Genomic DNA, 14,709 nt, shown 5'->3' with positions numbered 1-14,709 from the left:
ACACTGGCCTAGCCCAGACCGTCTGTGAGTGTCCCCCACCCTAACTCCCCAGACTTTAGGCCAAGCGTAGCCACCTGCTCAGAGACCCTTAAACGCCGCAGTGGGGCGGGGCTACGGGCGGAGTCAAGAAGGCGCCAACCACCCACAGGCTCCTCCCCCTCCCAAGTCCTGCCGCGGACAGTGTGGACCCTCGGTAGTCCTAGAGGCCTCGGCCCAAGTCCCGACTCCCAGCCCCTGTGGGCCCCACCCAAGAGGACGCCCCGCCCCCGGCCAGCTTGGCAGGCCGCTGACCTAGTATGGACACAGCACTGGGAAGAGAGGCGTGGAGGGTGACGCCTGAAAGGAGGCTGGAGAGTCTCGGGTCCCGCCCCCATGGGCTGCCCCCTCCTTCGGAGGGGACGCACCTGCCGGTTGTGGGGGCAAAGCGCGGTGACTGCGCAGCTGCCGCGGTGCCTGCCCAGAGCTAAAAATATTTCCCAACAGACAGAGGAGTAAGGAGGTTCCCAAGGAGAATCAATTTATTGAAGAGTGGGTGCAGTTGGTCAGACCCTTAAATAGGAGGGGGCAGGGAGCCCGAGGACAGGATGGGAGCAGTGTCCTTAGTCACACTGGACACTGGGACCTTGAGACTGGGGGAAAATGGGAGGTTCCAGGAAAAGGCTGAGAGGACGAACTCCAGTATCCCCCCCTCTGGGTGGGGACCTGGGGCTGGCCCAAGGGAGTGCAAACAAACTCAGGGGCCAGTTTGGGGTCTGGTCTGGAGGCTCAGATGGTCTCATCAGGGGCCGGCAGGCGCTTGCGTGAAGGATCTACGCCCCAGATCTCCCGGGCATACTGGGCAATAGTTCGGTCACTGGAGAACTTGCCTGATGTGGCTATGTTCCGGATCACCATTCGTGTCCACTCTCTTGGATTCTACAAGCCAAAAGAGAGCTCTGGGTTCATTCTGCCGGTGGGGTCCCCAGCTTCCACCCCATCCCATCCAGGGCCACCAAAGCCTGGCCAACCCCTGGCGCAGGGCCCCTCACCTTGTACAAAGCACTGACTTTCTCCTGGCACTTAATGTAATCTTCATAATCTGCAAAGACTTTAAACCTGGAAGGGAACAGAGAGGCAGGAAGCTCCATGAGATCAAGGGCCAAGCCCGTCCTGTCCTGATGGTGTGCGAGGGCCAGGAGAGGGAAACTCCTTCCAGAAGAGCCTGGCCCCAATTGCCCAGGACCCCTACCCAGCCTCCCCACACACGGCACCTGAGCCCAGTTCAGCCCAGCAGCCCCACCTGCACGGCTCCCTGGCCAACCAGCTCACCGGTCATGGTGCATAAGCATGTTGACAATGTCCTTGAACAGGTCTGGCTGTTTGGGGGAGAAGAAACCACTGCTCAGCTGCTCAATGATATGCCGAAGCTCCGGAATTCGGTCGTAGTACTCCTGGGCGTTGTACCTGTGGGGGAAGAACAGTCAGCACTGTGGCCAGGAGTTCCTGGCTCCTCCTCCAGAGAAAATCCGAAAAGTCCTAAGCCTCGGGGCCAAAACCCAGATCCCAGCCTGCGGCTGCCCTCCCTGGAGCTGCTGCACCCCTCTGGAGGACCCTCTCCCTTCTCTGCTCAGCTTTTCATCCCCCTTGTGTAGGTGAGGCCTGGAGACAGCAAAAAGGTAAATGTCTGAGCCAAAGGCCCCAAACCAAGAGTTCTTTTTTCCCTCCCATACACCACCACGTCTCCTAACCGGTGCGTTTCCTTCCTAAATGCTTTTCTCGCTCCCTCTCCCAAGTCCGTCCGCCTTCGGGCCCCAGGAGGAAGCACCAGGCATGTCCTCGGACCGTCCTTCAACTCGGACCGTCCAACCGAGCCCATCGCTGGCCTGGCGCCAGCTCTCTTCCCGTGCGCCGCTTTCTGAAGCAGTCCAACCACCCCTCAGCCACCTGGGTTCAAAACCCTCCCCGAGCCAGTCTCCTCTCTTTCCTGGCCTCCCCACTTCCAACCGGCAACCAAGGGCGACTCCTCAACACTGTCCCCTCACCCCCCACCCCCAGCACTGGCAGTGCGGGCCATTCTCCTCGCATCACGGCGCGGCGGCCTCCACGCTGGGCCCCCACCTGCAGGCCGGCCTCCACCTGACACGCAAAATTGTCCTCCTGGAGCCTGCCTCTGAACGTGTTGGAATCTGGCTCAAAACATGTCCTGTCTCCCTCCTATCCAAAGGATAAAGTCTGAACTTCCTAGTCAAGCCCCACAGGAGAAATCTCCTTTCAATATTTAATGCCAGCTCTCAGAAGCAGGTGGTGGGAGTGTGAGCCGCTACCAACTTTCTGGAAAGCAATTTGGCAACAGGCATCAAAAGCCTTAAGAGCTCATACTTGAAGAAGAAGGGAGGAGGAGAAGAAGGTCTCATACTTTTTTTTTTTAATTAAAAAAATTTTTTTAATGTGTATTTATTTTTGAGAGAGAGAGACAGACAGAGTGCAAGGGGGGAGAAGCAGAGAGAGAGAGGGAGACGCAGAATCTGAAGCAGGCTCCGGGCGCTGAGTTGTCAGCACAGAGCCCAACGCGGGGCTCGAACCCACGAACCCTGAGATCTTGACCTGAGCTGAAGCTGGACGTTCAACCGACTGAGCCACCCAGGCGCCCCGGTCTCATACTTTTTTGACTCAGAAATGTATCTCCTTCTAATAATTATCTTCAGGAAATAAAGATGTGGGCCTAGATAATAAAAGGATGGGATCGCAGTGATATTTACACTAAGAAACAGCAGAAATCAACCTTGATGTCCAACAGTATGGAACTGGATAAATTACAGCATGTCCATACGATGGAACCCTATACAAACATTTTTAAATAGTTTAAAGACTATTTAGTAACATGGAAAATGCCTCACCAGTGCTGACATCAGCCTTCAAAATTGTACACGTGTTAGTCCCAACTTTCAAAACCCTACATATATACACACGCATAGTGATACACGTAGAGATAGGACTACAGTGGGGCACCCGGGTGGCTCAGTCGGTTGAACGTCCAGCTTCGGCTCAGGTCATGATCTCCCGGTTTGTGGGTTCGAGCCCCATGTCGGGCTCTGTGCTGACAGCTCAGAGCCTGGAGCCTGCTTCGGATTCTGTGTTTCCCTGTCTCTCTGCCCAACCCCCACTCGTACCTGTCTCTCTCTGTCTCAAAAATAAATAAACATTAAAAAATTTAAAAAAAGAAAAGAAAAGAAGAAGGACTATGGCTTTAAGAATGGGTGATGAGGGGCACCTGAATGGCTCAGTCGATGAAGCATCTGCCTCTTGATTTGGGCTCAGGTCATGATCTCACAGTCCGTGAGTTCGAGCCCCACGTTGAGCTCTGCACTGTCAGCACCGAGCTTGCTTGGGATTCTCTCTCCCTCTCTCTGCCCCTTCCCTGCTCCCTCGCTCTCTCTCTCTCTCTCAAAACAAATAAAATAAACATTAAAAAAGTAAAAACAGGTGATTAAATTATGAATGACTGTTATTTTATTCTTTGTGGTTTCATATTTTTCCAATTAAGGAGCACATATTGCTTGTATGATAAGAAAAAAAATTTTGTAATAAATTTTAAGAAATCTAATATGTACTTTGAAGAACTGCATTTCTGGCCACAAGCACAGCTGTATTTACTGTCCTCATCTTTCCCCTTTTGCCATGCCTGCCAGGGAGCTAAGAATTCAATTTTACTTCCAGAAATTCCAGCAATAAATAATATCATAGCCTACGATTGACATCATTTTCTGCTCCTTTTCCTTCAGTGCTGTGTTCCTTCTTTCTTTTCCCATGCCGTTAACCTCATTTGTTGTAAGTCATCTCAAAAGTTCTCCGGAACCCTAACGGCCATAACTGAGACCTTGTGCAGCCTGGGCCGGCCTTTCCAGGTATGCCCCTTGCTCCCAAGCCCTACCCTCCAGTAGCCACACCTCCTCGGTGCCTCCTGCCCATGGACTGTGAACTTTGGAGCCCCTGACCCCCATACCCTCTCTGGTCAAGCTTTTCCACGTCCTCCACCCGCATGCCAAAGATGAAGAAGTTCTCTTCTCCCGCCTCTTCCGCCATTTCCACGTTGGCCCCGTCCATGGTGCCAATGGTCAGAGCCCCATTGAGCATGAACTTCATGTTGCCGGTGCCTGAGGCCTCAGTGCCTGCAGTGGAGATCTGCTCGGAGAGGTCAGCAGCTGGGATCACTGTGGGGCGGCAGCAGGGGACAAACTCAGCTCCAGGGAAGGTCCCACCCCAGCTGGGGACTGTGGAGTTAGGCTGGCCCGAGGTATAGCCAGAGTCAGAGCCCCCCTCCACCCCAACCCTCCCACAGTCACCAGCTGAATCTCCCTCCCACCGCCAGCCCCTCCACCCCACTCCACCCCACTGCTTGGTGGTCGTTGACCATCTGAGGTCTAAACCTGGACTGCACTCTCTCCCCACCCCTGCCCCACTGTGTGCACGATTCGAAGGGCAAATCTTCCCTATAATTTCACCCTGTACTGCCCGAAGCCCCCACCGCCATTGGGGTGGGGGTGGGGGGACATCCTCATGATCTGAGCATTGTCCTGTCCAGATTCTTCTTCCAAATGCAAGTACCCCAGGAACAGGTGACCAACACCCCTTCCTGGGACTGAACTAATCAAAGCGTCCCTCTGGCGGCACCCCACCTTTCTCGGCCAGCGAGACTCGGTAGTTCTCCAGGAAGATCACACGGAGGCGGTCTCCTACCACTGGGTCGTGGTTAACCACATCCCCAATGGCTGTGATGAGTTTGATGATCATCTTAGCCATGTGGTATCCAGGGGCAGCCTGTGGGAGCACAGTGTGGGGTCAGCTCCACAGCCTGGCCCCCTACCCTTATCCTGCAACCCAGCCAGGCTGACCTCAACCCGGCTGTCAAAGGATCAGGGCCGCGGTCTGCGGCCTGGCTCCTCACCTTCCCTCCAATCATCACAGTTCGGGGCACAACGAACCTATTGGGTTCCTGCTTGATGCCTGTGGAGAAACAGAGATCAGCGGGCCAGGTTTGGCCTCCTGACGACACCTATCCACCAGGGCCCTAGACAGTAGGCCTGATTTGGGCAACCGCTTGCTATGTGACTTCCGGTCTGTCACTTTCCTCTCTCCGAGCCTCAGTTTGCCTGTCTATGAAATGGGGGTAAGTCCATGCCCCAAGAGCTGTCCCGAGGCCAAAGGAGACGTTGACTAGGAGATACGTGGTGCGTGGTGCACGGCGGCGGGGGGGGGGGGGGGTGTACGCAGAGGGGAGCGCCAAGAGACAGAGGGCACCCCTGCCACTCACGGTTGTACAGGGTGATGACGTGGAGGCAGTTGAGGAGCTGGCGTTTATATTCATGAATTCGCTTCACCTGGATGTCGAAGAGCGAGTTGGGGTTGATATGGACTTTGTACTCCCTCTCCAGGTACGCGGCGAACTTTAACTTGTTTTCCTGAAGGCAGGGAGGACGGGGGGAGAGCTTCACCAACGGGCCTCAGCCTCACGAGATCCCACAGTGTCATTTCTTTCCCAGAAAGGGAGCGGACAGAAGGCTCGCTCGCCACCTTTATCCCCGCGTGCGCCAGGGCAGACATCGCTAATCAATGCCAGCACTCTTCCAGTGCGGTCAGCTGATGCCCTGTCACCTTGGACTCCAGGCAACGTCTACCAGGCCCGAGGCTGCGGGGGAGACAGGCCCCGCGGGCCATCCCCGAGCCGGGCCCGGGGGCTGGCGCCTCCAGCGTGCTCCCTCCCGCCCTGGCACCAGTGCTCCAGGTCGCCACACTCCGTACCTGCTTCACTTTGGCCACATCCCGGATAAAGGCTTCATCGTCCACGTACGAGAGCAGCTTGCGCAGCTGGTCCAGGTCGGAGATGTAGTCCTCCCCGATGCGCTGTGGGGCGGTGGCTGTCGGTCAGGCCTACACCCCTCCTCCAGCCTCCCGCACAGAAAGGTCCCTTTCTGGCGTCAGCCAGGCCTCGCCCCCTGCAGACAACCCCTCCTTCGCCAGCCTCCCCGCTGGGGCGTGGTGTGGGCACCACCATCTTCCCGCTGGACCTCGGGCTCTGATGGCTGACCTCACGGGACCCCAGCAGGCCTTTCTCCTGGCCTTTTCCTCTGACAGTGACCTTGACGCCCTGCTCACAATCTCTGCTCCTGTCAGTCTCACTTCAGATGTGACCTGTCCTGACCCTCTCCGAGGCTGACCTCCATAGCCAGGCCTCCATTAGCCCACAGAGCATCCTCATGCAAACAAGAAAACGGTCCCCCTCCTCCAGGCACATGCAAAGCTAGGGGAACACAGCGCAGGATGGATTTCGGCCCTCCACCGGGCCCCCTGCAGTGGCCCACCTACGTGTCCATGCACAGCTGATCCCTGTAGCGACCCGTGTTCACCCCTACTGGCCACACAGTGACCTCTCACCTCAGCAATGACCTCTGCCAGCCCAGGGTTACACAGGACTAGCCAGCGACGAGGGGTGATGCCATTGGTCTTATTCTGGAATTTATGTGGCTCCAGCTCGTAGAAGTCCTTGAAGCTGCAGGATGGGGTTGGAGGGTCACTACCCACCCCTGCGGGACGAAGGTCTCCTCCTGGGGGCCCTACCCTGGTTTCTTGCTGAGAGGGGCCTGGGGATGAGGGGGTGGCTGTATGTGAGAGGAGATCATTTGGGGACGGGACTGTACTGGACATCAGGGCCATAATGCTCATAAGGGGCGCCTGGGTGGCTCAGTCGGTTGAGCGCCGACTTCGGCTCAGGTCACGATCTCGCGGTCCGTGAGTTCGAGCCCCGCATCGGGCCCCTGTGCTGACAGCTCAGAGCCCAGAGCCTGTTTCAGATTCTGTGTCTCCCTCTCTCTGACCCTCCCCCATTCATGCTCTGTCTCTCTCTGTCTCAAAAATAAATAAAACGTTAAAAGAAAAAATTAAAAAAAGCTGTGCTACCTGTGGAAAGGGCCAGCTGGGGTCAGGTGGTGAGGGGGGGTGGGATGGGCGGGGCCAGAGGGGGGCGGGGCCTGGGGAGCGGGTCTCACATGGTCTTCTTGAGGATCTCCGAGTGGATGCGGGCCACGCCATTGACGGCATGCGACCCGGCGATGCAGAGATGGGCCATGTTGATGCGTTTCACTGCGCCCTCCTCCACAAGCGACATGCGCCGCAGCCGGTCCACGTCCCCGGGGAAGACGGCTGCCACCCGCTGAGCAGGGAGAGACCAGAGCTCAGACGCCGGGGCCTCCAGAGCCGAGGTCCCCAGCCCCGTACCCCCAGCACTCTACCCACAGCCCTGCACCCTCCAGCCCAGGCCTCCTCCACTCACATTAAGGAAGCGCTGATTGATCTCGTAGATGATCTGGAGATGTCGAGGCAGCAGCGTCTCAATCAGATGCACGGGCCAGCGTTCCAGGGCCTCGGGCAGTACCGTGTGGTTGGTGTAGGCACAGGTCCTGACCGTCACGTCCCAGGCCTGGTGAACAGGAGGGGGGGCGGTCGGGGACCCCGGGGCCTGAGCCCTATGGCTCCCCACACACAGAGTGCGGCCAGGAGCCTGGGCCCTGTCACTGGGGGACAGGTTCTAGGACACTCGTCCTCGGGGCCTTACGCTGCTGTCTGCTCTGTGCGGGCTGCCCTCACGGATTTCTACTTCCCAGACCCCGCGGGAAAGGCAGCCCTGAGACAGAGAGGCTCAGGCAGGGGTGGAGGGTCCCGGAGCCCACCTTGTCCCAGTCCAGCCTCTCCAGATCCACCAGTATCCTCATGAGCTCGGGGATGGCCAAGGAAGGATGGGTATCATTCAGCTGGATGGCCACCTGTGGGGAGGGGGTTGGGAGTCAGGCTGGGATCCAAACCAAGGCTATGGTCGCCGTCCTTTGCCCCTTCAGAGCCCCCTCCACGTGGTTCCAGGCTGGAGCTGGGTGTGGCGGCCCTCGTGGGGGCAGCGGCGGGCAGGAGGGGGAGGGAAGTTCCCAGGTTAGGTGCCCGTCGATTGAGGATCCCGAACAGGCCACCCTCACACACACCCCCAGCCCCCACTTCCTCATCTACAACGTGAGGGGGCAGGCTGAGGCTGGAGGGGAGAGGCGATGGCATGCATCACGGGAGGTGTAGAGGGGGGCCCCTCCCTGGGGCCTGGCACCTTATCCGGAAAGGCGTCGAAGCTCGTGCGCACGGGGTCACGGCAGCCGAACTTGGAGGACTTGAAGCGGCGGATGATGTCCTGGAGGGTGGCGGCCACCACAAAGTACTCCTGCTTCAACCGCAGCTCCTTCCCCTCAAAGAACTGGGGACAGTTCAAGGCAGGGCTGAGTCAAGGGGGTGGGGGGTGGGGGGTTCTGACGGTGCCACAGCGTGGCCGGGAGACTCCTGCCCACATCAAGCCCCTCCCCTTGCGCCCTGAACAGCCCCCACCTCCGGGACCCAGGGGATTTTCACCCACCGGGTAGTGGAGGGGATGGTGTGAGGACGGGGGCATTCGAGGACCCGGAGTATTGTCGGCATCGCCAGGGAACAGGTCCCCCAAAGTGCCCTGCCCCAACTCGCTGCCCCTAGGACTTAGGTGTCCTCTTAAAGAACCAAAAGTACTTGGGGGGCGGGGGTGGGGAACAGGACATGACAGGAGCCAACAATACGTCCTGGGTGCTGCGGAGCACCCGGCTGACTCAGTTAGAAGAGATGTGACCCTTGATCTCAGGGTCGTGAGTCCGAGCCCCACGTTGGGGGTGTAGAGATTACTAAAAAATAAATAAATAAACTTGAAAAAACAAAGGATATGTCCTGGGTGTCACTAGGGCGCCAGAGGCTGTCCCTCCCCGTTTTCTGCCCTCTCCTAGGCTTTCAGGTTTCCCGCCCCCAGCCCAGGAGGTGACATACGTTGTCGTTGGGGTACAGGACGCGAGAGATGTTCTCCGCCAGGTTTCGGTCCAGCACAGCCTGGATGTAGCCACCGACGTTGACTGAGGGGTGAAAGCGGGGACAGTGTCGGGCCCAGGCTGAGCACAGGCCGGGGCAGGCAGGGGTGCGGGCAGGCGGCTGAACTCACAGTCCTTGAGGTTGAAGTCATTGGGGGCCTTGGCCGACCACAGGCGCATGGTGTTGACAATGTTGTTACGGTAGCCAGGCACAGGAGTGTCGTAAGGCATGGCCAATACCACCTGCAGGCGTGTTGGACGTGGTGGCAGGAGCTGGGTATCTGCCACGTGACTTGGGGGGCCCCCGAGAGCCACAACTCCTGCCTTTGTCTCTACCCTGCACCAACCCCCCAGCTCCAGGTTCTACTGCCCACTCTGGGTAACCGTGAGCGAACCTCTCAACCTCTCTGGGCCTCATCCATAGAGAGAGGGCCCCCCAGGGTCTCCCCACCCACCCCCCACCCCACCTTGCCCGGCTGCCTGCGAGGATTACAGGGGGCAGTGATGAGTCTGGAGCCCAAGGCGGGGCTCCGTTGGGGGCCACTCTACAGTGATGGGGATGAGCGGGCCCGTCTGGCCCGAGCACAATCTAGAAGATACTCTGGACTCATCAGAGGGCTGGGGGGCCCCGGGGCCTGGCTGAAGGGGACACAGATGTCAAGTCCATCCGAAGGGCATATGCCTGGTTGACCACCGGGCTAATTAGCAGTGACTAATGCTGGTCCCACCTCCCACAATTAGCAAATGGCGATCATTGCTGCCAACAGCTGCCCGCTACCAAGGGGCTGGGGGCATAAGCACTTCTCCAAGGCCCGGCGCCCTTTCTCCCCAACACCGAAGCAGCTTAGCCCCTGACTGGAAAAGAGTGGAAGGTGCAGCTCCGAGAGGGAAGGGACTGGCCCGAGAGCACAGAGCTAGGGGGCAGCCAGAGCCCCTACTGAATCTTATCATAAATGACAGCCCGACAAATGGCCCATTCTGAAAGCCTAGAGGTTTCTGTGCAGCCGTCTGGAGGCCTATGACCTACAGCAACGGCAAGAGAGCTGACTGAGCTGAGGTTCAGACACCTGGTTTGGCTTCAGGCTCCCTCTCACTTGTTGTGTGACCTTGGACAAGTCAGTTCCTCTCTCAAGGTTTTAATTGTCTCCCTTTCTGGGGGGAGTCAAGTCACCGTGATTATTCTGGGATGAGTCTTGTGGGGTGGAAAGGAGCCAGGTCGGGAGAAGGGCACTGGTGGAGCACGGCAGCCTCTCTCCTCCCCCTGGGCCCTGTGCTTGGCTTGGCTCCTCTGTGACCCTGTCTCCAGCCTCTCCTGACCCAAGCTGTGTGACCTCGAGTAAATCACTTAACCTCTCTGAGCCTCAGTGCCCTTCATTGTAAATAGCACTGGGTCCGGTAGTCTCCAGGCTCTCTCCCCGTATCTCCCTGTTTTCTTCCAGAGCCTCTTCCTCCCTGCTTCCCCCTCACTGGGGGCTCCCCCCACTCCCTGGCTTCACCCTTACCTGTGTGTCCACCCACTTGGCCCCCTGGCTGGTGTGCTCCACTCGGCCATAGAAGTGCACAGGCAGCGTGAACTCGGGTCGGGCCTTCTCCCAGGGGTTTCCGTAGCGAAGCCAGTCATCGGCCTCCTCCATCTGAGTCCAAGGCAGGTCAGGGGAGAAAGGAAGGCAGCGTCAGACCCAGGCTCACACCACGGGAGGCAGTGGGTAGGGCAGGAGCAGTGGCCCTGCTGGGCCCTCTACGGAGTGTAAACTAAGAGCCCTGGGGTGGCGCCCACCCCCGGTCTGGTGGCATATCCCACGGGACATGGTATGTGCATGGGAGTCTGAGAGGTGGCACAGGTGTGGGCCACCTGTTCCAGCAGTGACCAGCAGGCTTTGGGGCCAGGGGGAAGGGACAAGGATGCCTTCTCTCAAGGCTGAGGCTGGTTCTGGGTCTACCCGGAGGTGGATGACCCAAGGGGGGGGTCCGCTCCATCGTGCCTGGGGCCCCGCAAGGCCAGGGCCCGAGGCTGCTCACCTGCCAGCCCCCACAGATCTTCTGGTTAAAAATCCCAAACTCATAGCGGATCCCGTAGCCGTAGGCAGCCAGGCCCAGTGTTGCCATGGAGTCCAGAAAGCATGCTAGGGGGTTCCGGGGAGGTGGGTGTCAGGGACCCGGCACACAGGAACCCTTCTGCCCGCCCCACCCCTGCCACCCTACCCACTCACCGGCCAGCCGACCCAGGCCCCCGTTGCCCAGCCCCGCGTCCTCCTCGATCTCCTCCAGCTCCTCCATGTCCAGACCCAGCTGGAGGGGTGGGGGGAGGGGTGGCAGTGGTCAAGGCCGAGGGCCAGCAGGTGAGTCCCCCAGTATCTCAGGCTCACCCCGCTCCCGTCCCCCTGCACACCTGGTAGGTGGCTTCGTCACAGGCGTTCTCCAAGGCCAGGTTCACCATGGTGTTCTGTAGCGTCCGTCCCATGTAGAACTCCAGAGACAGGTAGTAGATCCTCTGCCCGGAGAGACAGATGGGTCGGGGAGGGGTCAGCCCTCCGGCGTCTAGCCAGCGCCTCTCACACCTCCTGTCCCACTCCGGGGGGCCTGGCACGTGCCAGCCCTGTCCCTGTTTATTCTTCGCCCCACCACAGGCTTCAGGACCCATCGGGAGGGTTCCGGTCCAGCCTTTCCTCTGACTTTGGACACATCACTTTTGTTCTCTTAGCTTCCGTTTCCTCATCTGGAAAAGGGGGCTGCCATATCTACCTCAGGGACTGAGGCGCCGAGGGCAGGTCTTCCAGTGCCCACAAGCCTCCCAACAGCCCAGCGGGGAATCGGGGAGCAGAGAAGCCCCCCCCAAGTGCTCCCCAAGAGGGGGGAAGGCTAAGGTGCCTTAGAGAAACCAGTCATTTACTCAAGGTCACACACACACGGACTCACGGCTAGAGTCGGCCCCCTTCTGTCCTTGCAGGGCCCAGGTCCCCTTGATCCTCAAGCCTCAGCCCCAGGAAGGGGGACAGAGAGGCACTAGAATCCAGGATGCTGGGTCTCCCGGTTTCCTGGGCCCCCTCCCTGCCCCACTCGCCTGCCCCTCCCCCTCCCCTGCCCAGGAGTATCAGGTTGCTGACATTTACCATGACCCCAAAGACACTTGATCCCGCCACCACCACCCCAGCTGCCCCAGCCTCGCACCAGCACCACCACACTCACATGTAATGACCCACCCTTCCATTTCAGGTCGGCCCTGACCACCCGCAGGGGTCTCCCTGACCACCGGAAGCCCCTCCCCTCTCTGAGTGAGCGCTAGGCCTTTGCCCCCAGCCCGCCTGACCCGCGCCACCCGGCCTGGCCCCTGCCCCGGGTCTCACTGCCTGGATCGCCCCAGCACCCCATCGCACTTGGCAATGGCGCCCGCCGTTCCCGACCCTCCAACGTCAGGAACCCGCTGCTGCAGAAAAGCCAGACCCCTGGAAGGGCTGCCGCTTGGTGGAGCTCTCCCGGTCCCCCGCTGGGGCCCCCAGCCCACTGCCCACCCAGGATGCCCCAAGCGGCACCTTGGGGTCCTTCTCGTAGTAGTGCTGCTGCGTGCGGATCCAGCGGCCCACGAGGTGGTCGCGGACGGTGTGGGCCAGCGCAAAGTAGTAGTCTCTCGGGGTGGCCACATTGCGGTCTTTCACAAGTGTGAAATGCAGGTGCCGGTTGAAGTTCTTCTTCAGCTCGGTCACATTCTCCACGCCGGCCAGGCCACGCACGCTGATTTGCTTCCTTTTCTCCTGGTCTGACAAGGGCCGGGACATGGCTGCAGGAGGGCGGGCCGGACTGATGGGTGGCCTCAGCAGTGCCTCCAGCCAGGGAGTGGAGATCCCCAGCTGCCTGGGGTTTTAAAGCCTGGCTCTGGGGAGCTTGCCCCGCCTCCCCCTGCGATGGGAGGGTCTTGGCCGCGCGGCTCAGGGAGCTATTTTGGGGGCAAGGGGAGGAGAAGGGAGACGGGCAGGGAGAGCAGAGCGGAGCTCCGCAAGGGCCAGGCCAGGCCCAGCCTGGCTCCTTCGCAGCCCTGCGCTGACCCACTTGTTCCAGGCCTCGCCCACTGGGGTCTTTGGTGCCCGTCTCTGCCTTTCACAGGGTCAGAGGCAAGATGCAGCAGGCAGTGTGGCCTTGAGAGGCCTGCCGTTTGACTGGAGCCGTTGGGCTGTGACTTTGGCTAAGAGGTTGCCCTGATCTGGGTCCTTTTCCTGGGTTATGGATTGGGGGCGGGGGGGGGGGGCAGATTTCAGCCTCAGTCAGGGCTCCTTGAAGAAGCCAAGGAAGGCTGTCGGAGGGGGGGGGCGGGGGGAACAGGTGCCAGGAGACCCCGCCTTCGTCCAAGCAGCTTGGTTTCTCTTTCAGACATTTGCCCAAAGACTGAAAACCACCGGCTGGATGACCTCTGGTCAAGTTTCCACGGTGGCCTTACGTGAGGGGCGCAGGGGTCTGCACTCGGGTAGCGAGGTCATATATCGGGGCAACAGGGGCAAGGGGCCAAGGGTCAGGGTGCCCCGAACAGGAGACATGTAGCTAGCAGAGGACGCTGGGTGTCTGGGAGAAGGGGGACCGGGGGACTCCGGGTTCCAGGGGGTTGTGTGAAGGTCGCCTGAGGCAGGGCCACTGCCCCCACGCCACCCCCACCCAAGCTGAGCCACTCCGAGATCCCCCCTGTTGCTGTCCTTCAAGGAGCTCTGAAGTGACCTTTCGAGAGTGGTGGTAATCAGATTACAGGCTGGCTCTGGCTAGGGGCTGCCAGCCCAGAGCAGGGGCCTCTGGGAACTGTAGTCCTGTGCCCACAGGGGCAGGAGAAGCCAGCATCCCCCACCCACTCGTAACATTGGCCAGTGGTATTGGGTCTCTCTGTGATGCAGCTGCCAGGTGATTGGAGACCTTCTCCCGCTCATTCCTCCCACCTGGGGCCACAGTACTGGACAGGGACTCAGTGGGCCAAGGTTCACGGCCGTGACCCCACCTGTAAAGTGGGAGCCTCGGCACCGGGAACCTTATACCACTTCCTCGTCTTCATGGCCTGGCAGCTCCAGGACCTTCCCTTGGAGGCTCTGGCTGTCCCCGATCCACCGCTCACGCCCTGGCCCCGGCACTGATTTGCTTGCTGTGTGACCTGAGGCTGGACGCTTTACTATTCTGAGCCTTGAATTCCTTCATCCAATTTATACTCTCAAATAAGAATATAAATTCCTGCCTCCGCCTGCTGCTGCCTCCTACTCTTATGGAGGCCGCCTTTTGGATCCTGCTTTGTTCTTTGAGCAAAAGGAGCCCAAGGCTTTGTGCAATTTCAAAGGATGCCTGGGCCTCCCGGGCAGCGGGCTGGTGGAGAGCAAGAACTGGGTGTTCTGGTCTGAGGGCCAGGGAAGCAGGTCAGAGGCCCGGACGGCCGCAGGACGTTACTGAGAGCCTGGCTTGGGGGAAGGCCGAGTTGTTTCCGAGGACATCCTGAGCCACAGCAGGCCCAGCCCTGGAATCACGAGCGTGGTGTGGGGTCTACACTCCAAGTCTTCCAACTCCCAAGCGCTGCTCTCGTCTGCCCCCAAACAGCATTACTGGGTTGATCTCCCCAGGCCGCCATGCTTCATAGTGAGAAAGAAGATCAGGAAAATACCAAAATGTGCCTACACGGGCATGGTGGGAATACAGAAAACTTCCTTAAATGCTCCCATCTGCAGCCCCACCCACGGGGCTGTGCCTCTGCGGGGGTCACCCACCCTCCAAACCCTTGTCTCCAGTTGGGTGGGTCGGGTCTCCGGGCTCGGCTAGCATCTTGGGCCATCTTGGGCCGCGGGGGCTGGACTCACTC

General features: G+C 59.5%; 1 protein-coding gene across 1 annotated transcript; it reads right to left on the bottom strand.

Annotated features, from left to right (window-relative positions):
- Positions 1 to 492: 492 nt before the first annotated feature.
- Positions 493 to 12,741, bottom strand: PYGM (glycogen phosphorylase, muscle associated). Its single transcript, XM_078433659.2, has 20 exons — positions 12,425 to 12,741; positions 11,284 to 11,385; positions 11,105 to 11,183; positions 10,914 to 11,017; positions 10,397 to 10,528; positions 9,026 to 9,137; positions 8,857 to 8,939; positions 8,123 to 8,266; positions 7,704 to 7,796; positions 7,307 to 7,453; positions 7,023 to 7,186; positions 6,412 to 6,526; positions 5,779 to 5,880; positions 5,291 to 5,438; positions 4,925 to 4,983; positions 4,656 to 4,797; positions 3,983 to 4,190; positions 1,309 to 1,443; positions 1,029 to 1,095; positions 493 to 915 (listed from the first exon to the last, which is right to left on the bottom strand). The coding sequence occupies exons 1-20, from the start codon at positions 12,665 to 12,667 to the stop codon at positions 766 to 768; spliced, it is 2,529 nt and encodes an 842-aa protein (XP_078289785.2). The 5' UTR covers positions 12,668 to 12,741; the 3' UTR covers positions 493 to 765.
- Between the last annotated feature and the right edge of the window lie 1,968 nt (positions 12,742 to 14,709).

Source organism: Panthera onca, chromosome D1, assembly GCF_046562875.1.
Source record: "Panthera onca isolate mPanOnc1 chromosome D1, mPanOnc1 haplotype 2, whole genome shotgun sequence".
NCBI lineage: Eukaryota > Metazoa > Chordata > Mammalia > Carnivora > Felidae > Panthera > Panthera onca.
This window is presented reverse-complemented; position numbering and strand designations above follow the sequence as displayed.

Bases quoted from the DNA above. Each gene is read 5' to 3' on its own strand.
- PYGM (XM_078433659.2), bottom strand. From the start codon at position 12,667: ATGTCCCGGCCCTTGTCAGACCAGGAGAAAAGGAAGCAAATCAGCGTG. The intron at 7,187-7,306 runs GTGAGTGGAGGA...CTCCCTGCTCAG, and splicing joins TCAATCAGCGCTTCCTTAAT to CGGGTGGCAGCCGTCTTCCC. The intron at 4,984-5,290 runs GTGAGTGGCAGG...GTTTCTCCACAG, and splicing joins CGTCATCACCCTGTACAACC to GCATCAAGCAGGAACCCAAT.